The following is a 26,490-nucleotide window of genomic DNA, read 5'->3' as shown; positions in this document are numbered from 1 at the left end:
TACTGTTCAGACCATTAAACATATCTTGCCGGTCAATTGTATCTATTGTTCATTAAGTTTATATCAGGTGATTTTGGGTAGATTATTTTTTCCCTGTACCTTTTTATGCGTCATATGTCATTGACCTTCTTCTTCTTTCCCATCATAATAAACCCTAGTCAAAGCTTCATCACAGAAGTTCCGAGAAAAAAAGTAGATCGAAGTGTATATCATAATGAAAATGGATAGCCTTTTGCAATAGAAGAGGGAAATTCCGAAGGAGATGAATCAGATTCTTTCGCCATCGTTCCATCACCGGAAATTGGAATCCGAGTCTCCTATACCGTGGAGTGGCGATTTTGATTTCGACGGCAGCGATCGTAGATTCGCATTTTCACGGCAAAGTTCCTTTCAACAATCGGCTGAGCCACACACGCCCATATCAATAATCTCCAACGATTCTGAAAAGCCTTTGTTCTCTCGATCTGTTTCCAGTATTGATATACCTCCGAATATCTATCCATCCCATGGTTCTAATATTAAATTTAGGGGTTCCTTCTCTCTGTCATCCGTTATTCGAGGTTTAATGTCGGGAAATAAGCAGATGAGGAGATTGTTTATGTTGATTTCACTAAATGTAGCTTATTCTACCGCTGAGCTGTGTATTGGCCTTTTCTCTGGCCGAGTAGGTATGCAAGTTTTACTCTCTTCGTTTTTTCAGAGTTGTTTGGTTGGTTAGTTGTGTATCCTAGCTGATTCACTGAATGTGTTGAAATCTGATTTTATTTTTTTGTATATGTTGAACAATGTGTTGTTTTGTCCCAATCCAAAACTTAAGACACGAAAAGGCCACAGAATTCAATCTAAGGAAAAGAGATAGTAATAGGGTAGAAAAGAAGCAGTTCTGCTTCTTTGCTTTTTGCTCCAGTGATCATCAACAGCTTTAGATAACTGACATATGCTCTAAAGCCCAAAATTTCACTTAGCATGCCAGAGCAATAGGTTAGTGTTTACGCGATGCAACAATATTTATCTTTGAGCAATAGCAAGTAAGCAGGTACTTGATCTAGCAATGATGAGATCGGTGTTTGAAATGTAAATAGCATTTATATCGAAGTTGAGTTAGGAAGAATTTAAGTAATAGTCTGAATTAGTAAAATAGAGAATCAGTGCACTATGTGCATGTTTGTTTTGTCCTACTTAAAGTAATAGTCATGGCTGGTGATAGGAGTAAAAAATATACCAGGATAATCTTAAGATAATATACCAAAATATCAAAGCACAAAGACAATTTTTTTTGACAAGTTAACTTTTGGAATAGATCAAAACACATTATTATCTTGAAGAAAAAGTGGTTCTTGACTCCTTGAACTGTTTGCCTGCCGACAGTAATGATAAAATGAAAATCCTTGTAAAAATTAGTAATGGAATATCACTTAATACTAACCTGGGCATGAGGAAGAGATAAGAGTTTTGTAAATGTTGAAAAGGGAAGGAAAATACTTGGTAAATGCTCCCAGGCACATTCCTCAATGACCCATAATTGAGGTCCCTTCTGGACCCAGCCTCTCCCCTCTCCGGTGGACTTTCTCCATCGGAGCAGCTATCTAAAGCCCTTTTTTATCTTCATCTCAACCTACTTTTTTCATGAACAACAAAATCTTCTTCCGCCTTGGGGGCAAATCTTATGACATCATAGAATCTAAAACCAAATCTGGGATTTGGTATGACTGGATCGAAAGTGCAAGATACCACATGAGCAAACTAATACTCAACAAGGGAGCCATGTTTTGGATATGCAAAAGGCTCAAGGAGGCATAAGAAAACAGAGGAAAGACCTTCAAGTCTTGGAAATGCAAAGATAACACATTCAACTCGTAATGACATTAGGAGATGGACTCAACAAACATGGAATGGAGCCCAGGGAGTTCAAGTATACGACATGGATGAATCCCAATTCCTTTTCGAATTTTGTTCGAGAACAACAGCAACACATGTTTTAATGGGGAACTGGAAAAGGCAAAACATACTGTTGATTCTACAATAGTGGTCACTGACCGTCGGAACCCTACCTAATAGCTCAAACTTTGACTGGATCCGAGTGGTTGGTCTTCCTCTGCATCTTTGATCCAACTCAACCTTAAAGGAGATTGGGGATAGATGTAGTGGATGGCTGGAAACGAAAGAGGAGACAGAGCTAAAAAACCACCTTCGATGGGCTAGGATCCGTGTTAAGGGACCACGAGAGAAGATTTCGACAAACATTGATGTCGGAGATGAAGATCTAATTTTCTCACTCCCAATCTGGCCGGAGCTACCAGCTACCCATCAAAAACTGACCAACCACCGAAAACTAGAAAAAAGAGAAAACAACTCTGAGGAAGAGAGAGATTGGCACCCCTCTCGAGGTGAGGTACAACCTACTCTGCCTCAAGAGTATGTTGGATATGGACCTTCCATGGAAAAAGGGACATGCTCTGAATACACTCAGGCCAAAAGTGACCTTTATGCTAGAAAAGGTAAGGGGAAAGCTGACACACCCATGTGGGAACTTTTAAAAGAGGGGGTCCTCCACTTTTTGAAAAGCAAACTTTAGGGCATTTGAAGAAGGGAAATTTTTTGCGCTCTATAAGAGGGCCAAAAATTAAACCCTCAGGCCCAAAAGAGCTTTTTCCCGCTGACAGGAACACCCTAGTGGGGTGCTCAAAAGATTTTGAATTTAAAAATAGGGCACGTGTTACAGAGCAGCTAAAAGGAAAAGGAATTGAAGTGTTGGGCTTGGACCCTTTGGTCCATCAAGCTTTTTATTTAAATGAAAAGCAGGCCAGTTTTTCAGATTGGACCTCAGAGCCTTTGCTGGATGAAATCCAAGCAAATTACAAGGCTTTAATGTCACCAAACAGTAAAGGCGATCCATTCCATTCAACTCAGGGAGATGAATATGAAAATCTGGTATCTGCAACAATTATAAGGGATGACAATGATATGTTGATCATCCAAACAGAAGAAATAACAACCACGGAGACACAAGTAGAAAACAACATGTTACTGGAATAGAAGGCCGAGGGGGAAGGTATAATTGAAGATATCATACCACTAAATTCAGACGGGCATTGAATTGGCACAACAACAGAGAACGTAATTCCTTTATGGTTCCAATAGAACATAATCAGGATCAGTAAAGAATTTGGGGTGCATTTTATTGAATGTGAAGAATTAGCTCTGAACCTCTTCAGGACAATTGATGGCAAGAGAGAAGCAATTGAGAAGGTGGCTGGAGCTATAGTTCCTATGACTCCCAACAGAAAAAGTTCCACGAGAACTCAAGAAATTGGAACCAACTAGTAACTTTGTGAGCTATGGTACAAGGAGTAGAGGGGTGCTTCTTAGATGTTTTGAATGAAAGTTAACATAGTTACATGATATGTAAGGGGCCTCAATGATCCAAGGAAGAGGCTATTGATCAAAAACATGATAAACAACTAGAGGGAAGATGTGTATTGTTTACAAGAATAAAAAATTAATGGAGATATAAGAGGGGTTATAAAAGAGATATGGGCAAATAGAAGGGTCAGATACGCATAATTAGAGGCTAGTGGAACAAGAGGGGGTATCATTATTCTATGGGATAACATCATTTGGGAGGAAGAAGTTTGTAAAGTAGGGGCTTACCGTATCACATGTAAGTTCATAGGGAAAACGCAGGTTTTTGAATGGCATCTATCTAGTGTTTATGCTCCTAATAATAGAGAAGAAAGAGGGGAGGTGTGGGGTGAATTGGGGGCAGTAAGGAGTGTTTAGTGGACCTTGGGTGGGGGCTGGGGATTTCAATGTAGTAAGGTACTCATCAGAAAAGAAGAACTGCAAAAGATTTAATAAGGCAATGAAAGATTTCTCTGATTTTATAAAGGATATGGAATTACAAGATGGCTGGGGATTTCAATGTAGTAAGGTACCCATCAGAAAAAAAAGAACTGCAAAAGATTTAATAAGGCAATGGAAGATTTCTCTGATTTTATAGAGGATATGGAATTACAAGATTTACCATTGACAGGTGGTAGATTCACATGGAGGAAAGGGGACAGACAAGATATTGCAGCAAGACTAGATAGATTCTTGATATCTGAGGAATGAGAAGTTTCTTTTAGGAAGATTAAGCAATCAATCTTACCTAGAGTAACATCTGACCATAATCCTTTGTTGTTGGAATGTGGCTACTAGGAGAAACCAACCTCTTATTTCAAGTTTGAGAACTGGTGGTTACAGACTCAAGACTGCAAGGAAAGAATTAAAGAATGATGGAGTTCTGTAACTTATGTGGGAAGACCAGATTATGTACTAGCTTGCAAGCTGAAGTTACTGAAAGTCAAGCTGAAAGAATGGAGCAAAACACTTCATGGCAATCTTGCTATGCAAAAATAGTGCACTCTCAACCAACTAGCTGATCTAGATTTGATTCAAGACCACAGAGCCCTATCTGATGATGAGTCCTACTTGAGAGCAGTACTGACAGTGGAGTTGAAGGAAGTAGCAAAGAGGGAGGAAGTGGCTTGCAGGCTAAGATCTAGGGCCCTTTAGCTCAAGGAAGGGGACAGGAATTCAAAATATTTCCATAGGATTGCTAACTGTCACAAAAGGTACAACAACATTGACAAAGTGACCATAAATGGAGCCAATGTTATTGAACTAGCTGGGATCAAAGATGAAATAATTAGTTTCTACCAAAAACTATACACTGAAACAGAAGTATGGAGACCTCAGTTCAATTCTAGATTCCAACTTATGATTAGAGAAGATGATAATATAGCATTGCAATGCCAATTTGAAGAACAGGATATCAAAGACAATGTGTTCTCATGTGCAGGGGATAAGGCCCCAGGCCCTGATGGTTTCTTAATAGCCTTCTACATACAGTGCTGGGACATGATTAAGGAGGAAGTGATAGCTGCTATTCAGAATTCCCATGATCAGGGCTATTTTGAAAAAAGTTTTAATGCCACTTTCATAGCCCTGATCCCTAAGAAAGTGGGAGCGTTTGAATTGAAAGACTTTAGGCCAATTGGCCTGATTGGGAGCTTTTATAAAATCATATCAAAGATCCTAACAAAAAGACTCAAGAGGGTTATGCCAAAGTAAGTCGATGACCAACAAATGGCCTACATAAAGGGTAGGCAAATTATGGATGCCATTCTGGTGGCCAATGAATGTGTAGATGTGAGAAACAGATCCAAAGATCCAGGAATTCTTTGTAAGCTAGACATAGAGAAAGTTTATGATCATTTGAACTGGGATTATTTGTGGAGCACTCAGGTGGATGGGGTTTGGCAATACCTGGATAAAATGGATGAGGTTTTGTATAACCACAGTGAAGTTCTCTGTTTTAATCAATGGTTCACCATCTGGTTTCTTTTCCTCTGAGAGAGGATTGAGACAAGGAGACCCCCTTTCTCCTTTTTTGTTTATCCTAGCTATGAGAGGTCTAAGTGATATGTTGAAGACAGGTCAAGTGAACAGCAGAATTAGAGGTTTCAAGGTGAGTTGAGGGGGATTCACTGGGTGTGTCTATATCCCATTTACGATATGCTGATGACACATTAGTGTTCTGTAATGTAGAGAGTGAACAACTGAAACACTTGAGGGTTATTTTCATTTTGTTTGAAGCAATATCTGGACTTCATATAAATTGGGAAAGAGTTTTATTTACCCTGTGAATGAAGTACTAGAGATCAGTTCACTGGCAAACATTCTAGGTGGCAAGATAGGAGAGCTTCCCACCACCTATCTTGGCATGCCTTTGGGAGCAAAGAGTAAATCCTTGAGCATCTGGAACTATGTGGTGGAAAAATGTGAAAAGAAATTGGTTAATTGGAGAAGTCAATACTTATCCTTAGGTGGTAGAGTCACACTGATCAACAGTGTTCTTGAGGCCATGCCAACCTATATGATGTCTCTTTTTCCTATGCCTGGGAAGATCATTGAGAAGTTGGATGCTATGAGAAGGAATTTTCTCTAGCAAGGTAATGGAGAAGGGGGAAAGAAATTTCACTTGGTTAAGTGGGATGCTTGCATAACCAACAAAAAAGAGGGAGGTTTAGGAATGAAGAATTTAAAACCCCACAATAAGAGCCTTCTGTTAAAATGGCTTTGGAGACTAGCAACAGATGATCATGGCTTGTGGAAGGAAATCATCATTGCAAGATATGGTTAGGAAGGATCTTGGACTACTAAGGAGGTAAAGTTCCTTATGGTGTGGGTTTATGGAGAACTATTAGAAATCAGTGGCCAAGAATGTGGAGTAATTCCACTATCAATGTGGGAAATGGGAGAAAAACCTTGTTCAGGAATGATATATGGGTGGGACAAACACCTCTGAGACAACAGTTTCCAGACATTTACACTCTTAATCAGCAGAAAATGGCGACAATTCTAGAAGTCAGAAATGAACAAGGCTTGAACCCGACCTTCAGAAAGTTCCTCAATGACTGGAAGTGGAGAGAATGACTCTATTCTACAACACCTTGGAACAAGCCAAGAACCTTAGCTATGAGGAAGACAAATTGATATGGAAGCTGGATAAAGATGGCAAGTTCAAGGTGAAATCAACCTACAAACTACTAGACATTTCAACCAAAACCACCGGAGTTGTGGCCTTGGAAGATGGATCTGGAAAGGGAGGATACCACATAAGGTGGTCTGTTTCACATGGCTTGTTGCAAGACAAGTTGTTTTGACTCAGGAGAACTTAATGAAAAGGGGAAGACAGTTATGCTCCAGATGTTTTTTTTTTGTGAATCTGAGACAGAGACAATAAACCATCTTTTTTTTGCACTGTAGAGTGACTGAGAAACTATGTAAATTTTCCATTAACCTGAGGGGTATTAGATGGACCATGCCTAGGAATACTGCAGAAGTTCTGGCATGTTGGAATAGAGATAGAAATCAGTCAGGACACAATGAGAGATGGAAGATTGTCCCTGCCTGCATCTGTTGGACAATATGGAGGGAGAGAAATCAAAGATGTTATGAGAACAAGAGCATCCCATTCCAAAGCATTAAGTTGAACTGTTTAGTGACCTTTTACTTTTGGTGTATCCATACTATACCCAAGGATCTGGGGGGACATCACCCCACTTTTAGATAGTTTATGAGGGAGATATGTGTTTAGATTCTTTTTGACATTCCCTCTATACTTTTGATGTAACTACTGGAGTTCTCTATTGGTGTACTTCTTTGTTTATAATACCAATTAACTTTCTCAAAAATGTTGAAAAGCACAGATATCAATAGGTTCCTGTAAATGTAGCAAATAATACTCAACGAATAATTAGCATGTCAACAATTTTCTTTATGAATGAATGCCTTAATATTACCGTCAACATTTGGGCAAGGCTAAAATAAGCCATTGAAAGAGAAGATGCCTCTATGATTTGGGGGGCACTTGAATCAGAATGGTCAATAATGTTTCTTTGTGATGCTGAAATCCTGCAACAAATGAATAAATAAAAAAGCGAATAAAACAATAAAAAAATAGACTAAGCAAATAAATTGTTAAATAACTAAATAATTGCTTATATGTTATTCTACAATTGAATTGAAGAATAAAATGAGATATACCTGATTGAAATGACTTGCATTATCAAGTCTAGTGCTATAATAAGCCTGTTGAACCAACTTGGTTAGTCGAGTTCAAATTTTGTTCTTGAGCTTTCTTGCGCTTTGTGTTCACTCGATGGAACTTTTGATCCTTTTTTGTATGACAAAACCCATCTTCTCTTTTCAAGATTTTGACTTGTGGCATCACAAATCTTCTTTGTCATTGTGTCCTTGTATGCTCCTTATCCGATATAACATTGTGGAAACATATAACCTGCTTCTCTCTGTTTCATTTTTTCTTAGATAAGGTAAATAATTTTATTAATGATGCGGAAACCTGTATTCGAGTAGTTGACCAAAATGTAGAGAACCTACATTGCTTCTCCTTCCTTCTTCATAGCTTTTTGTTGTTTGGTTTGATGATAATTCTTTTGATCTTTCTTAGCTTGCGTTTGGACATGTGATATGAAGTCATGATTTATTTCTTAGCTTGTGTTTGGACATAGGGTGAATGTTTTATTTATTTAGTGAGTAATAATTATTTTTTGTTTTTGAACTTGGTTTTATTGTTCAATATGTATTTTTATTTATTATTTTGGTACTATACCGAACAAAGTATTAATCTGTGTTTCTTTTATGTTCTTTTTGATGTTTAGTGGATAACCTTGAGAAGCATGTATGATACTGCACCCAAAAAAGTTCTTATTCTTTTGGTACGATACGGTACAAAGTATTAATCTGTGTTTCTTTGATATTCGTTTTGATGTTTAATGTATAACTTTGAGAAGCATGTATGATACTGCACCCAAAAAAGTTCTACAAAATAAGTCTAAGAGCATATTGATTTTGAGCCTAATCTTGGACTTGAATTAAGCAGTGATGTGGATACAATCAAATTTTATAATGATTATGCAAGAAGAATTGGTTTTAGCACTCAGTACTCACAAAGAGTACATCAATATGAATAAGAAATTGATATATGTGACATCAAAAAAAGTTGTGTTTCAAAGAATGTTTTCGTGGAGATGATAAAAAGGTAAAAATCCACGGACAGAAAATAGAATTGGGTATCAAGCTAACATTGTTGTTATTTATCAACCATTTGGAAAGTTTCATATTACTAAAGTTGACATAGAACACAATCAACCTCTTGTTCCACTATTAACCGTTCATATGTTGCTATGTCATAGAAGGATAAGCTCATAGAATTAATTGTTCTGGCAAAAGATGTTTGGATTATTGTCTAAAGCTACTTCTGATTTTATGAGTCTTCAAGTGGGTGCTCAAAAAATTTGACTTATCATAAGGGCCCGTTTGGACATGTGATGTGAAATCAAATTGCTGCATATCAAATCACTTCACCAAATTAAATCGCTTTTTCCTGCTTCTCGTTTTCATTATACAAAAAAAGTTATCTAAGGCTGTGTTGATGATTACGGAGTAAAATGGAGCAGAGGCTCTCCCCCTTTACCAAAAGTAGAGACATAACAAAGGTCAGGATATTCACAATGGATTTGCCAAGAGTTTTTTGGTTGAATATCCTTTAGATGTTAGCTAATCTGCAATTTGAACTTTATGTATGCTTCAATAACAGCTCCATTGTCAGAATCCAAAACTTAAGACAAAAAAGGTTATGATTTTCACAATGGTATTCAAATTAATGTCATATACAACACTAGAGATTGCTCCTCTCATGGGGTCTCTGCTCCCGCAGGGGGAGGGGGGGGGGGGGGGACCAGGAAGAAAAACAGTAAGGAAAAGAACATCTAATGACACCTGATTATCCTAATTCTATCAATCTGTATTTCTTTCTTCTTCTGCTTTTTCACTTCTTGCTTGGTTTGTCTTATGGAATTTTATTTGATTGTTGGTTCATATCAGGGTTGGTATCAGACGCATTTCATTTGACCTTTGGTTGTGGCCTTTTGACATTTTCTTTGTTTGCAATGGCTGCTTCTAGAGAAAAACCTGATCGTGTTTACACTTACGGGTGAGGTTTAAACTCTAATCTTCCTAGGAAATTCTCTTTTTTGTGGGTTAAACCTTTTCTCCTTATCTATTTGTTAATCCTTTTACTTGTTCATGACTGAAGTTTCTGACTTGTCAGTGCACTTGTTAAATGGGTTGATACATACATCTCTTATGTGATGGGGAAGAATTTTAACGGGTAAATTTGTTTAAGGAGTTTCTGTGGTTATCACGGGAAAAGCAATTTAGGTTTACTCATTAAAGAATCAGACAAAAGAAAACATAAAATAGAAGGGCAAAAGACACCTCTCTATTTTTATCAGTTTGTCAATTCAATAGCTTCTGGTAAAATTGGAAACACAATCAGAATTTATAGGTTAAGCCAACTGTAGTTTGTCTAACTTCCACAATTAAGAGAATAGCTGACAGTTTGTCTAATTTTCCGAACCCTCATAACCAGTATGTTCAGTTGATCATTTATGATTACTAAGTTCGATTTTGTTGTTGTTGCAATTGTTCTCAGGTATAAAAGGTTAGAGGTTTTGTCTGCTTTCACCAATGCTGTAAGTACATGAAACAATCACAACTTTTTTCTTATACATTGTACTTCCACTTCTTCCATCAAAAGTGTCTTTTGGCACCTTTATATGCTAGCTGCAGTTTATATTTTTAGGATCACATAAATTGTAGCTCTCGTATTGCCTAGCTCTTTTCATGGAAGGACAGCGAAGGAGCTATTATTGTGAGAGATTTATATTACTAGTTTAGTATACGTGCGTAGCACATGTGTATCACGTCAAGCAATAAATGTATAAAAATTCTTGAAAATAATAATTAACATTAAAATAGATGTAATATTTGTCTAAATGATGGAATACATATTATTACATAACTTCTGAAGATGAAATATGATGAATTCTGTTAGTCAGTTGACAACTTCTTACAAAATTGTTGTTGGTTTATGTTCTCTTCTGTCATCTTGATTACATTATCATTATTGCAATTTTATTATTGTCTACAAGTTGCCTTTACTAAGCATTATTATTGTCTACAATGCTAAAATAAATACATAAATAAAGTGGGCGGATACCCAAAGTATATGTATATGTAGAATTGAAATAATAAGTGAGAACTTTGCCATATAATAAAGTCAAATTTAAAAGTAAAGTTAAAGTGAGAAGAGATAGAATCAAACAAAAAAAATGAAAAGGTTGATAATACCTGGATCTACCGTCGAGGGTACTTTTCTTTTCTAATTTCATATACTTTATTTCCTTATTATGAAAATTTATCGGGATCAATGTGGAAAATATTAGAATTGATTACCTATTCAAATATGGAAAGAAAGAGTTTCTATAAAGTAAAATTCTAATCAATTTTAAGATCTTAAATATATAGTAACTTCTTACATATTCAAAAAAGAAAAATATTTAATAGTTATAACTTTAATTGATTTCAAAGTCCTAATAGTCAAATAATAATTAAATGATAATTATTTGAAGAAAATAGTAAATGATAATTTTGTCTATTGCAGAGTCTTTTAATGAAGAGAAAAAGTTCAATCAATATTTCGAAGGGCCTTCATGTGTATCGCGTTGATTAATAATAAATGAAAATTAAAAGAAAAAATTATTGTGGGTACGTTATATTATTAAGTACAATTTTTTTAAAAATAAATTAAAATTTTACCTTAGATAGTTGTTTTCTTATTATCTTAATTGGGACGTCTAATGTCTATCAACTTCAACTTACCACTACTTTTAATTGGATTCTCTTTAGGTAATGCTTCTGCACAATTTTTGAAAGCATCAATGTATGTATACGAAATTAAGAATTATTTAATCTTTTCTCCTTTTTCCTCCAAAAGTATCAAATCTTTATAATTCAAATAAGGAAAAATTTAAGAAGTAAAATTAGTCAATTTTAAAGTACTAAATATTAAAATTTCTTATAGATGCAGAAGCAATCCTAGAAGTATTATAATCATGCTAGGCTTGCTGGTTTTTGTTCTTACATTTTCATACTTTTTGTAAAGGCGTTTTCTGTACTACCTAAGTATTGGTTTATAATACAAATTGTTACCTTCTCAAAAAAAAAGTTCTTATATCTTATAAATTAGTAAAGATTTAATAGCTTAACTTTAATTAATTTCAAATGCTAAGAAAACTAAACAATGATACTAACTCAATTATGAGCGGAGAGAGACAATATAACTGAAAAGAATAAATAAAGAGAAAGCAACATAATTCTTAATGCTTGAATCACCTACCACAAATTCAAAAAGAAAAAAACAAACTATTGGTTCTACTTACCTTTATCTCTATGTTATGTGTCTGCAAAGTAAAGCAAACATAGTAGAATTGAAGAAAAATGATAACAATTTATTTTACATAAAATATATATAAAGTAAAATTAATTTGTAGTGGAAAAAGTTAAGAAGTAGTACATGAGTTATTTTAGTTAGGAGAAATGTAGGAGGCTATGATGAAGAAAAAATATACCATCAAATTGTGAGAGCTTATCTATTAAGCTTGTTGATTCAAATGTAAAAATTAAAAAAAGAAAAGAAAAGAAGCAACGAAATAACGTGAGAAAAGAAGAAGAAGAAGACATAGGTATTTTAGTTGTGATATTTAATTGATAAGGAGATGCTTTAGTATCTGTAGCAGATGCTATCTATGTGAGAACTCCTTTGAATCTATTGATCATCTTTTCTGCACTGTCATTATACCTGGCAGATTGGACCTTGTTTATGTTTTTGTTTTTCAATGTATGATGCCTGAGAAGTTTAGAGGTTTATTTGGGTGCTGGAGGCCAATCTATGCTGGGAGTGTAAATTTGTACTATTGGAAGAAATGAAAGTCTGTTTTTAATTTCCTGGATGTGCTAGACTTAATAGATTTTATAGAGATTTGATGTTCCGAAGTCTAGCTCTGTTCTTATTTTTCTGCACTCCTTAAAAAAAGCAATCAAATTGTGCCACATGAAAGGTGGTGCCGTGTTAATATGCATATACACACACGCACACATCGTCACATTACATATATACATGTGTTTATATATATTTGTTCTAGGAAACTATCTCATAGTTTAATCGATTTGCTTACTTCTAAATCTTATCAAGTAGACAATAAACCATTATGATATTTGTTACATTGTCAGACGTACCCACCCTTAAGGAGAGAGACACAAGCACAATTTCATTTGTCATCTCCGAAATGTGTACTGCTTCTTTAGATGGTTTGGTTTGGTTCTGAGTGTGTTCTTGTGGGCGCTTTCACTCAATTGCATCTATCTGGGCTAACATGGCATGCTCTTCATGTATTGCTTATGTAGGCAGCTGTTTCTATTGTTCATGTCATTCTCCTTGTCTGTGGAAGCACTTCATGCCTTTATACAAGATGAGTCTGAGCACAAGTAAGTATCCAGAAGTGTTACAGAAAAAATTATAGTTGTTGTCCTTCTCAAAAAAAAATTATAGTTGTCCAAGATGTAGTTGATGTTATCTTTTATTAGATCATGACCTTTGTGTAAAATTATCAACTTAATTAATTATTTTGATAAAGGTAACGTTTTGTATATCAATCATCAATTATCAGCTTAAACCTGGGTATCCAAAAATTTGCAACATTTCCTACATCCACAGGTTGTCTATCAGAAGCAAAAGATAAAGAAAAAAAAAGAAAAAAAAAACTGCTCCGAGATCCTCCTTCATCTTTATAAGGATCCTCCTTCATCTTTATAAGGATCCTAAAATGTCTACAATAGTCGCAGGATCATCTATAAACTCTGAACTGCACCAATAGCAAAAAGTGATGATGCAATTCATTTTAATCTTGTGTAAGGGACTGCTTTTGTTTTCAAAACTCCTAGAATTCCTTTCTTTCCATATGGTCCACCAAATAACTGCGGGGACAATTCTCCATCTGTTCTTGTCTGTGCTGCCACTGCTCTCCATATTCCAGCTCTCTAAAGCCTGTTCTGTTCTCTCAGGAACAGTCCAGCTTATTCCTATAAAGTTAGTAAACAAATTCCACAACTGACCAACCACTTTGCAATGTAAGAATAGATGGTTGATTGTCTCTGCAACCTGCTCACAAAACCAACATCTTGGGCTCATCTGTATTCCCTTCTTCATAAGATTCTCTAGTGTAAGTACAACCTCTTTCACCACCAACCAAGTAAAAACTGCCACTTTATATGGTATCTTGACCTTCCAATTCAAAAAGTTAACTTGGGATCCCATCTGGTTCATCTCTCTATATGCAGAACTCACAGTGAACAATCCTTTGGTCTGGCATTTCCATTTAAGAGTGTCTTCTCCTTCCTTGAAACCTGGGAACTGATCAAGTGCACCGTAAAATTCAGCTAATCTCTCTATCTCCCAATCTTGCATCAGTCTTCTGAAAGTGAGGTTCCATCCATGTTCAGACCATACTTCATGGAGAGTAGCCCCTTGCTGTTGGTTCAGGTAATGAATATCTAGAAACATGAGTTTGAGACTCTTATTCCCTAACCAGTTATGTTCCCAAAAACTAATCTTCCTCCCATTATTCACATTAAATTCTGTTTTTGCATAGAAACCATGCCATAAGTTTCTAATTGATCTCCACACACTTGTTCCATATGTGGATGTCACTTCCATAGTCTTCCAAGGCCCTTCCTTCCCATATTTGGCCTGGATCACCTTCCCCCATAAAGATTGTTCTTCTAAGGGAAGTCTCCACAGCTACTTCATAAGAAGACATTTGTTTTGTTTCCTAAGATTTCTAATGTCTAGTCCTCCCTGTTTTTTGGAAAGCAACAGGGTCTTCCATTGGACTAGGTGGAAACCTTTATATTCCTTCTCACCATGCCAAAAAAAGTTCCTTCTCAGAGCATCAACTCTTTCTTCCACCTTTCCAGGAAGGTGAAACACTGACATTAAGTAAGTTGGTAATGCATCCAAAACAGAGTTGATCAGCACTAGTCTACCACCTCTTGATAAATATTGAGATTTCCACCTAGATAATCTTTTCTCACATCTTTCCACAACTCCATTCCATATCTCCTTGGATTTGCTTTTGGCTCCTAAAGGCATACCCAAATATGTTGAAGGTAGCTGTCCTGTTTCTCCACCCAAAATATCCACCAACTGCTGTATTCTGGGCACATCATTGATTGGAAAGATGTGACTCTTTCTCCAATTAATGTGCAGTCCTGATACTGACTCAAAGAATATGCGGATTATCTTCAGAAGTTTTAGTTGGCTGTCTTTTGCATCACAAAAAATCAAAGTGCCATCTGCATACTGCAGATGGGTGATTTCCAATCTAGTGTTCATCTCCTTGTCCACATTAAAACCCCTTATCCATTCATTCCTATGGGCTATTTTAATCATACTGCTCAAACCTTCCATGACTAGCAAAAATAAGAAAGGTCATAGTGGGTCTCCTTGTCTCAATCCTCTGCTTGCTGGATAGAAACCTTCAGGAGAACCATTAATTAATACTGAGAATCTGACAATGCTAATGCAAAACTTCATCCATCTAATCCACTTCCTCCCAAAACCCATACTATGCAACTATGCAAAATTCCAAGCAGATACTTCTGGTTGACATCATCATAAGCCTACTCTATGTCCAGTTTACACATTATATCTGGGATCTTATCCTTCAGTCTTGAATCAAGACACTCATTTGCAATGAGGACAGCATCAGTAATTTGTCTTCCTTTCAGAAAGGCCATTTGTTGTGTGTCAACCAGCTTTGGCATTGACTTAATTAATGAAAATAAGTAGGTGTCCTTTGATGCAAAATCATCACACTTGTCAGATAATTGGGTTCTATTGTTGTTTGATTGAGGATGGTGATTTAAGTTTTGATCAATTACTGTTCTATTACCCTTTAAGGCATAGGCTTTTACTTGATTCATCAGGCTTGCATCTGTCTGAATCTTTCAACACTTGGAACAAGCAAGCTATCCTGAGATGGTCACCTTTTGTTCGTTAGCTTATATTTCTCTACTCTGGTATTTTTCTGAATGACCCTTAAAAAATAAGATATTTTCTCAATAAGAAAAAAATTACAGTTGAAGTATTTCTTCAGTATCCACTCTTGAACTCAAGTCACTCTCTTATTGTGAATATGAATGACATACATAATTTCAATGTTGACCTTTGGTTTATAAGTTCAAATGGCCAAATGATTGCTCTGCAAATTCAGTCCTTGTATCACCTTGCACTTCCTGGCAGAATTTTGGCTGCTTTCTGAAGGTTTCTGTACATTGTCGTTGTCAATTTTATTGTGCTGTGCCTGATTGAAGTCTGCATGTAGGCATTACTTGATCGTCTCAGCTGTCACAAACTTGCTGGTGAATCTCATCGGTGTTTGGTTCTTCAGGAATTATGCACGTATTAATCTTGGTAAGCATCTTCATTGCAATCAAAATCAATTCTTTTGCTTGCTCTTCCTTAATGTGTGTGTGTGTGAGAAAGAGAGGCAGAGGAAAGTCGAAGTGTTAACACCATCATTCTATTTCATGAAGTGACCATCCGGTTGCTATGCATTTGGCTGCTGTGATTGGATTATGAATGTTATCTTTATTTTCTTAGTAGGTTAGGTTAGAGACATGACCTAGGTTCAACACTAGTCATGCTACTCCTTTGACCTTTTGCTATCTTCCATGCTACAATGTGTCTTGGATAAGTTCTGTAGGGTACCTTCAACATTTTAGCGTCTTTCCATGCCCACGTGATACCCTATTGGACACAAATACACCTATAAATTGTGAGCTCATGTAACACAAGTTTTCATTTCCTTTTGGAAGTCGAGCATGGTCGTTACTCATTGCAAGGAGTAGATAATGTATGAACATTTGTTTGCTTCACTCTGGCCACAACACAAGATCCTTTGACCAAGCTTCAAGATGCCTAAAGGATAAAGGTAGCACTGAACTCAATTTAAGATTTTATCTATATAACATGAAGTATATAGGTTGTTTGGCAGAATAAGATCAACGACGCCTAATTTCTAGTACTATCCAACAGTATAGGGAAGAGGAAGAGAGACTTGCATATGGTGTTTATTAACCTCGATTATTAACCTCGAAAAGCATATGACAAAGTCTCCGAGGGGTTCTATGGAGATCTTTGGAGGTTGGTGTACCTGAAACTTACATTAGGACGATTTAAGACATGCATGGTGAAGCCAAGACTAGAGTGTGGACAATGGCGGATACTCGAAGCACTTCCCATTCATGATGTGGTTGCACTAGGGATAAACTCTTAGCCCATTTCTATTTGCCTTGGTGATGTATGAATTAATGCGGCATATCCAAGGGAAGGTGCCATAGTGTATGCTATTTGCAGATGACATAGTATTGATTTATGAGACTCATGACATAGCTAACGATGGGTTGGAGTTTTTTTGAAAGATCGTGGAATCTAAAGGGTTTAGGTTGAGCAGCTACAAGATAAATTACATGTTCAGTGACATAACTCACGAGATAGATGTGGAAGTGAGGATTGATACATAAGTAATCTCCTAGAGAGGAAGTTTCAAGTATTTTGGGTCTATAATCCAAGAAAATGGGGAGATCAACGATGATGTCACACACCGTATTGGAGCAAAGTGGATGAAATGGAGGCTAGCATTCATGTCTTGTGTGGTAAAATGTGTTGCCTAGCCTTAAAGGTAAGTTTTATAAAGTGTTTGTTAGACCAATTATGTTGTATGAGGCGGAGTGTAGGCCGATCAAGAACTCGCACGTCTAGAAGAGGGAAGAAGCAAAAATGAGTATGTTGAGATGGATGTGTGGGTATAATAGGAGAGATTGAATTAAGAACGAAGATATTTGGAACAAGATGGGAGTAGCCCCCCGAGGTGGACAAGATGAGGGAGGCAAGACTGAGATGGTTTGGGTGTGTGAAGAAGAGATGCACATATGTCCTAGTGAAGAGGTGCGAGAGGTTGGCTATGATGGGTATGAGGAGAGGACGAGAGATAAGATGTAGACCGAAGAAGTATTGAGGAGCTATAATTAGAAAGAATATGACACATTTGCAACTTATCATGGTCATGACCCTAGCTAAGTGCATATGAAGGTCAAGGATTATGGTAGAAGATTAGTAGGTAGTCAAATGTTGTCTAGTTTCTCTTAGAAATATATGTTCTTATTACTCTTATACTATCTTGTCCTTCAATTTTATTATTGGTTGTTGTTTCCTCTGCTTCAATTATTGTATTATGTGTTGTTGTTACTGTTCTCTTCGCCACTCCATTATGTTCAGCGTGATTGCTTCACTACTGTATCTTCCTTTCCCTACTTGATTTTATTATGCTTTACAACAGAGGGTCTATAGGAAACAACCTCTCTACCTTCACAAGGCAGGGGTAAGGCTGTGTACGCACCACCCTCCCAAGACCCACCTTTTGGGATTACATTTGTTATCTAGGGGTCTCTCCTAGAAGTACCTAATGAAATCTCTGTTTATAAAAACCCAGGAGCACTTTTAATTATGGTATTCTATGAGGAAAGACAAGGCATGTTAAATGGAGTACAACATGACAGTCAAGTTTCAAATCCTTTTTGACTAAAGATGTCTAAATCATATAAAATTGTATTTGCCGTAAAAGAAAACCAACACCAGAATGAAAGACTACAGAAAACCGAAAACCAAATACTCCTTTTCTCGGTTCAACCAAATATTGTTCAAACGCCTGCTTAGTAATTCTTGTATGTTCCAATTTAAACAGAGTGATACTTCAGTCAGATATAGCTTAAGATTCCTGGTAACCTATTTTTGCGATCAGGTTGGGGTTCCCCCTTTTCCTTGTACAACTTTCCAGAACTTTACCAGGCGAGCTTAGGGTAAAGGATTAAAAAATCTTTTACCGATAAAAATATAAAAAGAAAAAGGTGAATGATGGAAAATTCCTCAGTCCTTACTGCCTGATGTGGTTAATGGCCCATTGCATAGATTTAGGTTACTCCATGACGCAATATTCAGGAGAGATAGAATAAATCATTATTGAAGACTTCATTACCTATTTTAGGTTGTAGGAGGAAGAAACTAGGCATCTAACATCTCTTTTTTTATTTGATTTTAACTAGGTCTTAACTTATGGTTGAGTTTTTTTACAACAGTTGTACACTTCATTATTATCTTATGTGTCGTAATTATAAAATTCCAAAAATGATAGTAGTAGTGTATGATTAACAATAATTTGATAATCCGTTGAGCAAGCATATTGGGATAAATTTCAAGATTCACTGGTTTCAATTTGCCCATGTTTTTTTTTGACAATGGTGGTGTTCGTACTTGCATGCACTTTGTGTAATATACGGGGATACGTGCTACCTCTTACTGACACATGTAGTGGGTAGCTCTGCCACCAGTAGACGAAAAAAAATTGCCAGCGGGTCCAGGTTGAGCAGAATCTGCTATGGTTCAATACGAAATGGGTTTGAATCTTTCATCTTCCGGAATGTGTCTGCTGATATTGCTTGATTCAATTTTATATTTAATGATGACCCGAATCCGTAGTTATTGCTAGTTGAGCTACTTAATCTGTCTTGACTTTTGTTGGGGTTTGTTGAAGATTCCTGATATGCTATTTTGTCTGCAGTCTATAGGAAAGCTGAAGATATGAATTATCACTCTGTTTGCTTGCATGTGCTAGCTGATTCCATTCGCAGGTAAGTGATTACCTTGGATTAGCTCATTACATGAACTGGATCCTCGGTGCAGATGCTATCTTATCAGCTGTTTTGCTTCTCACATCTAACTGTTTATCCTGGGTTTTTGATCTTACACGGTTCTTTTTTTATTTATCAGTGCAGGTCTCATCCTAGCTTCCTGGTTGTTAACACTTGGGTAAAAATTTTCGCTGCTTTATGACATTTCATGGCGTGGCCTGGATAAAGAAGTATAACTTGTTTACTGGCTGACCTCTTAGTGTTTTTCTATTTTTATGGGGCTTCAGAGTGAAGAATGCTGAAGTCTTATGTTTGGGACTAGTTTCTGCCACAGTCTTTTTCCTCGTCATGCCACTTTTTAGAACTACTGGTGGCATCTTGCTCCAAATGGCTCCTCCAAGGATCCCATCTTCAGCCTTGAGCAAATGCTGGAGGCAGGTAATTTATGTAGTATCACTATCGATTTTTTTTAATTTTTTTATTTTGTAAATTATTAATTTTGTATTTGATGCACAAAACATTTCAATTCAATATGAAAATTGTGCCAAACCCTCCCCATACTAAGGTTGGAGTTATTGATTGTATAGAATCAGGCGGGTAATCATCTCATGTTTGAGGTGACTGGTTATAGTGTTGGTTGTGAAGTTCAGTGTTCTCAAAGCAGAAAAGGGAAAAACACTAAATTATGTTGGTGCTTCAAGTGAAAAACACAAATCAAGTGCGGGCTTCAACGGAGAAAGATGCAAATAAAGAAATATGTATGTACTAAAAGGAGCAACTATAAACCCAAATAATATGTGGACAAATGGATTGAAAAATTAACTAGGTACTTTATTTATTGGTTAAAACTGCTCTTTTCAAGATAGAGTTGGCTAATAAGTGCATGCCTAAGCGCCTTGGTGCATGCTCTAAAAGGCATTGTTAGGCAATATTGTCTTGCGAATGAATCTTATTGGATATGCTAGCTCTCTTAAAAAAAAGAAGACAAACATTGTGAGTTTTGGTGTGAGGTGGAGTTAGCTGGATTACTGGTTTTAACAATGGTGTAATGGGGACTGAGAGTAAATTGCTGAAATGGGTAATGTTCCCATCAGTTTTGTAAGGTTTTCAGTGTTGACAAATGACTCACCTGAAGGATTCTTTCTTTCAAGGAGAGGACTAAGGGTGGGAGATGCCCTCTCTTCTTTTTTTGTTTATCCTAGCAATGGAAGGACTCCATAACATGGACCAAGGCAAATGGATTAGGGGTTTTATGGTATCCAACAAAGCTGGATGTGGGATGATGTTTCTCATCTGCTATGCATGACTCTCTGATCTTGTGTGATGCTGAAGTTGAGCAACTGAAACATCAAACTGATCTCAGTATTTTTGAAGCGGTGTCAGGTCTTCATGCCCATCGGAGGAAAAACCAGTGTTTTGAGAAGCGAGAAGTGGAAAAAAGCGACAGGGGCTCGCTTCATAGAAGCGAGAAGCGTGAAGCGAAGCGCATGCTTTTTTCAGAAAAAGCGCTATTTAGTATAAAAATATAAAATATAAAATATGCATAGATAATAAAATATGTCCCATTGGCATATTCACTTCAACTTCATCATCCATTTCATCATCATCAACAAGATTAACCATGGATGCTTCAGGATTCATTTGAGTTTTAAATTCATTTTTTTCGTAAAATACTCTTTTATTTCTTTCTTCACACTATTCGGGACCTTTGGACACACTTTAACATCTTATAACCACCAATAAGATTCTTCTTGTGACGAAATATTCCGCCATTATATGTCATATCACAAAAAACACATTTGATTTTTGTGTTACTTCCCATGGCAATTCCATATGCCCAAGCTGGATTCCTTTTTTGTGCCATTAAGAAAATACAACTTACTATAAAGAAAAAATAGAATAATAATTCAGTCACACAAGTCAAATTGTCAAAACAATAACAGAGCAGCTGCAGCAAAATTAAAAGAGCAACTGCAGCAAAATTAAAAAAATAATAATAAAGCAGCCAGACTGTGGATAAAAAAACAGAGCATATGCTTTATCTTCAAAAAATAATAATTCCTAACTGCTGAATAAAACTTGAAAAAAATAATTCTTCGCAGACGGCAGTTGCGCAAAAATAGAAAAAGAAGAAGAGAAGAAGAGATGAAGCGAAGAACATCGCAGCAGTTGCGCAGACGACAGAACTGCTGAATGGAAATAAAAATAGAAATAGAAAGAGAAGAAGAGAAGAAGAGAAGAAGAAAAACTAACCTGGTTGAACTGTCGAAGTTGAAGAAGAAGTCGCAGCAGCTTGGAACAATTAATTATAAGTTTTACAGTTTTTTTTAAAAAAACCCTAGTGCCGCTTTTTCAAAAAAAGCGAGCTTTTTTCTCACTTCTAGATAAAGCGTGCTTCTCGTTTCTCCCATGAAGCGCACACTTTTTTGAAATCGCTTCGCTTCACGGTGTTGAAGCGCTAGTGCCTCGCCTCGCTTCGCTTCACGCTTAAAGCGAGCGCTTCGGCGCTTTTTCACAACACTGGGAAAAACCAACTCTTTTCTGTCATTGTGATGCCTCAACTGTATAGGTTAGTAGGTACTTTGGCGTGTGAAATTGGGTTTCACGACCCAACCCCGTAGGCCGTAACTAGTGTCCGAGTTGGGCACTCGTGTACATATTTGTTAGACATCGTCAAACTGAAACCAAACACAATATGGAGGCTTTGTGAAAACATGACATCATCTCAAGCGTTACATATATCAGGGTAATCTGTCTCCTGAGGAATCACAATCAATTAAAATCTCATAATACACGAGCCGACAAGGCTGTCACTACATACAACATCCCAAAATACAAGTCATATATGCATAGCCGAACACATATACACACAACCCACACATATGTCTACAGACCTCTAAGAATATCAACAGTATCATATGGCGGGGCCCGTACCCCTGAATAAACATATATATACATCAAAAAGGGGTCTATACCCAAAGTCTAGGCTCCAAGACAAAGGAGCATTCCAAGATAGCTGAATAGGAATCCTAGGCTGGCGGATCACCGAAGCTAGTACCTGTACCTTCGGGCATGAAACGCAGCCCCCCGAGGAAGGGGGTCAGTACAAGATATTTACTGAGTATGTAACGCATGAAATACAATAGGAAAGATCATAACTGAAGTAGAGAGTCCAGGAAACAAGTACTATCAAGAACTCACTGTACCTGTGCCTTACGAAACAAATCATGCATATCATTATCATATACTGTACCCGACCCATTATGGGACTCGGTACCATAATCGTATCATCATATTATCATATCATCATATACATATACTATACTGTACCCGACTCTCTAATAAGGGACTCGGTGAACAAAGTCGTGCGCACATATACCGTACCGGCCCATATGGAACTTGGTGCCATAACCATATCATTGCATCATCATATCATCATATAGCGTACCTGGCCCTCTAGTGAGGGAATCGATGGATAATGTAGTAAAATGCGCGTGATAACATACCCGGCCCGGGACTCAGTGAGAGATGTAATAACAGTATGCACGAGCAGAGTAGTGAGTAAACATATGCATTTAGATCATCCTTTGGGACTCAATAGATAAGTAGATTAATCAATATTTGAGTATCAGGGCGATAGTCATGTTGAGTACTCTTTGAATGTCATTATGAACTATATTAGATAAAGCCACAGGGATCATAGACACGTATCAAGATAACGCGAGACAAACATTAATCATTATAGGGTCCTTAAGATAAGGGACTTTCATACACCAACTACTGTCCAATGTATATAAGACTCAAGGCAGTAGCTCAACTACTTTAAGAGTTTTAACGTCAAGAAGTGAGTAAGAATCATGAATCATACTCGGAACCGATGAATGGAATTACCCCAAAGCTCATATCATATATCACTTACATCTAAGACATGCCAAAAGAAAGAAGGGATAGATTTACATACCTTCAACGCTTATTCACAACACAACACACATACGCTACCCAATAGTGTCTCAACCTATATTAAGACGTCAAGAACTATGGTTAAGCTACGAGAAGTTTTCAAAACGCACTCCAACGTTAAGAGCTCATTTCTAGAAAATTAGGCGACATTTCCCTTATATTCAAACCAACTACATAACAACCAAGTTAACATCAACAACCACACGTTCAAGTGCTATATTAAAGTTAGCCAAGGCAAGATTGAAGAATGTTCCGAAACAGCCCGCACATTACGACGTTCCATAATCTTTAACATAACGACTACGACGTAATCAAGTTACTCTTAATAATCTACAGCCACAACACTTCATCGGATGACCTTACAACAGTCCAACAATTACAACACTACTATAGCTTTAACTACTCTTAGTCCTTCAATTCAACAAGAACAACAACACAACCAACCCAGATCGTTCTCAGTACAATACAATTATAACTTTAAATATCAAATTCCTTCACTTTCATCATATAACCAATGGCAACAACAACTCCAACATTAATCGAAATTAATCCATCATCTTTAGATTAGAACAACCCCAACAATTATAACCATACAATGTATAATCGTAACCACACTTAATTTTTCAATTCAACACAAACAGCCACACGTTACAATTACAACTCCAACTTGAAATATCAAATTCTTCCATTTTCATTATATAACTCATGACAACAACAACCAAAACGTTAATTAAAATTGATTCACCATTTCCAAATGAAACAGCCCCTACACGGCTTTAACAACCTTCCAATGCCAACATACATAATTTCATACCTCCAATTCACGTTTACACATTCACAACACGTCCAAATTCATCCTAAAACGTATAGAAAATGATTAATTCTTACCTTAACAACTTGGCTGAAATGTGTGGATTGCACGTTAGGTCTTCTTGCTACCCCAATGATTAATTCACGTTTAATCACCTCCAATTGGTTGAAAATACCTAATAAAAGCAGTGTGGGGATCGGAATTTGGGAGCTTGCTTGCTCAGCCATGGCCGTGAGTTGCCATGGCTTGAACTCTCTTTCTTATTTTCTATACTTTCCTCAAAGAAGAATGAGCTACATGAGCTCTTAGCCATTAATTTTTCATTATATATACAACCCCTAAGAGCGACACATGTCCAGCCTTGACACGTGTCCCATGGCCAATCCATGGCAGCCCCTAAGAGTGACACGTGTCCAGCTTTGACATGTGTCCATTGTGGACATGTATCCTACTATCATCCACCCTCCAATCACATTCTGCCACGTGTCTTGATGGGGGACCACTTAGTGGTCTAATTAACTTAATTAATCTCAATTAATCCCTAATCCCCACTTAATAATCTAGACCAAATAAAATCTATAACCAATTCGTGTATTAATTAAAATCGGGAATAAAAATCTCTATCTCGCATCCCTCAGAAGAAGCTTTTGTCAAAAACGAAAACACAAAAGCTCTTCATTTGCTGAATTGTAAGACAATCATCTCAAGCAAAGCACATGGGGGATTAAGCATCAGAAATTTCAGACAATATAATAGAAGTCTGTTGTTTAAGTGGTTATGGAAGATACAATAATGAACAATAAGTTCTATGGAGGAAGGTAATTATTGCTACGTACGGACAAGAATCCACTGGTGTACTATGACGGTGAAATCTTCATACAGGATAACCAATTGGAGGTCAATTTATGGTCCAGTTTTTTCACCGACACAAAATCAGGCTAGGAATAGTAACAGGGGGATGCCTTTTGGGATGATAACAGGATGGCATTGGTTAAATGACCACTATTCTGGTTTGTATTTGCTGGCAACAAATCCCCAAGCTACAGTGGTAGATATAGGAGGACATCAAGGTTGGAATTTGATTTCAGAAAATGGTTAAATGGTTGGGAAGTGGGCAGATGCTGAATTGACAAATCAACTGGAGCAGCTGCAAGACCCCACAAATTGTGAAGATTCTCTGGCATAGAAAGGATCAATCTCCAATTTTTTCCCAGTAAATCAGCCTATAATCTTATGAAGGGAAATTTCCAAGATGATAGGGATGTCCCTGGAAACAAATTTGGAAAGTAAATGTACCTTCTAGGATTTTAGGGATGGCCAGACAAGCATGTGCGAATCAAGAGAATCCAAGGAGGGTTTATGAGCTAGTTCTGGATGTTATCTATGTGAAAGGGCAGCTGAAGACAACTCTCATCTGTGTCTTCATTGTATTGCTACATCTCAATCATGGCAGATGTTCCCAAGCATGGTTGAAATGAATTGGTGTATGCCAGAGAAGACAATAGAGACCGCCAGAGAAGACAATAGAGACCTATTGGAGGTGGTGTTAATCAGAAGAAATGGTGGCACACCATCCCAACATGTATTTGGTGGACAGTCAGGAAGGAAGAAACTCGGTGTTTTGAGAATACAAAGAGCTCCACGTAGAGAATAAAATTGAAGTGTATATTAGTTTGTCTTTTTCTTTTTTGGAGTATAGGATATCCTGTAAATGATAGTGAATCCGTACTCCATATCATAGAATTCCTGTAAGGTTTTGTTGATTAGGGTGAATTTACAACTCTTCTGGATAAGTTTTTGTTTTTCTTGTGCTGATATTTTTAATGAAATGCTACCCTTTTTTTTTTCTTTAAAAAAGAAGAAAACAATGGTGTAATGGCTTTAGGGTCCAGGCTGAGGACACAATGATACCATTATTTTCTACACATTCTGCATCATTTCCTAACTGCATCTCTGATATTTTTGTTTCACGCGTGCTCAGGTTTCATCTCGTGAAGACATTTCAGAAGTATCTCAAGCTCGTTTCTGGGAACTGGTGCCTGGTCATGTCATTGGGTCCATATCATTGCAGGTGATCACCAAACTTTGTTGGGTGCCACATCCAACCTGCACGCACTCCCATTATGAGTTATCTTTAAGATGCACATTGCTTGCTTTATGCTAATTTGTAAGATATGCATTGCTTCTCTACTTTATGCCTTCCGAAAGCTCACTCTTTTATGGTTAATTATTGAACAGGTCAAGGAGGGAGTCGACGATCGGCCTATTTTGCAATATGTGCATGACCTATACCATGAATTAGGAATACAGGACTTGACCGTACAAATTGACTATACATGATCACCATTTTGACCTTTTTTTAAAAATCTTTATTTAATTGAAAGATGCGATTTACTGTTTTACCTCAAATATTTGGCCCATTCATTGTCAGTGCGAGACAACTTTCTCGGGAGAAGTGCACATTCTGATGTCGCCATTAAATGAATACCGGCTTTGTAATT

The 26,490-nt window shown here is 36.9% G+C and overlaps 1 protein-coding gene across 3 annotated transcripts; it reads left to right on the top strand.

Moving 5' to 3' along the window:
* LOC129870115 (metal tolerance protein C2) lies at positions 1–26,490 on the top strand. Of its 3 annotated transcripts, none has more exons than XM_055944723.1 (10): positions 1–668; positions 9,454–9,562; positions 10,064–10,103; positions 12,881–12,957; positions 15,855–15,943; positions 19,149–19,218; positions 19,358–19,396; positions 19,479–19,652; positions 25,971–26,060; positions 26,228–26,490. In XM_055944723.1, the coding sequence occupies exons 1-10, from the start codon at positions 263–265 to the stop codon at positions 26,289–26,291; spliced, it is 1,158 nt and encodes a 385-aa protein (XP_055800698.1). In that variant the 5' UTR covers positions 1–262; the 3' UTR covers positions 26,292–26,490. The 3 variants fall into 3 exon arrangements, with proteins under 3 accessions (XP_055800698.1, XP_055800696.1, XP_055800697.1); XM_055944721.1 differs by having other exon boundaries at positions 11–668; positions 19,479–19,656; XM_055944722.1 differs by having other exon boundaries at positions 18–668; positions 19,506–19,656.

The sequence above is a fragment of the Solanum dulcamara genome, chromosome 10 (genome assembly GCF_947179165.1).
Source record: "Solanum dulcamara chromosome 10, daSolDulc1.2, whole genome shotgun sequence".
Taxonomy (NCBI): Eukaryota; Viridiplantae; Streptophyta; class Magnoliopsida; order Solanales; family Solanaceae; genus Solanum; species Solanum dulcamara.
This window is presented reverse-complemented; position numbering and strand designations above follow the sequence as displayed.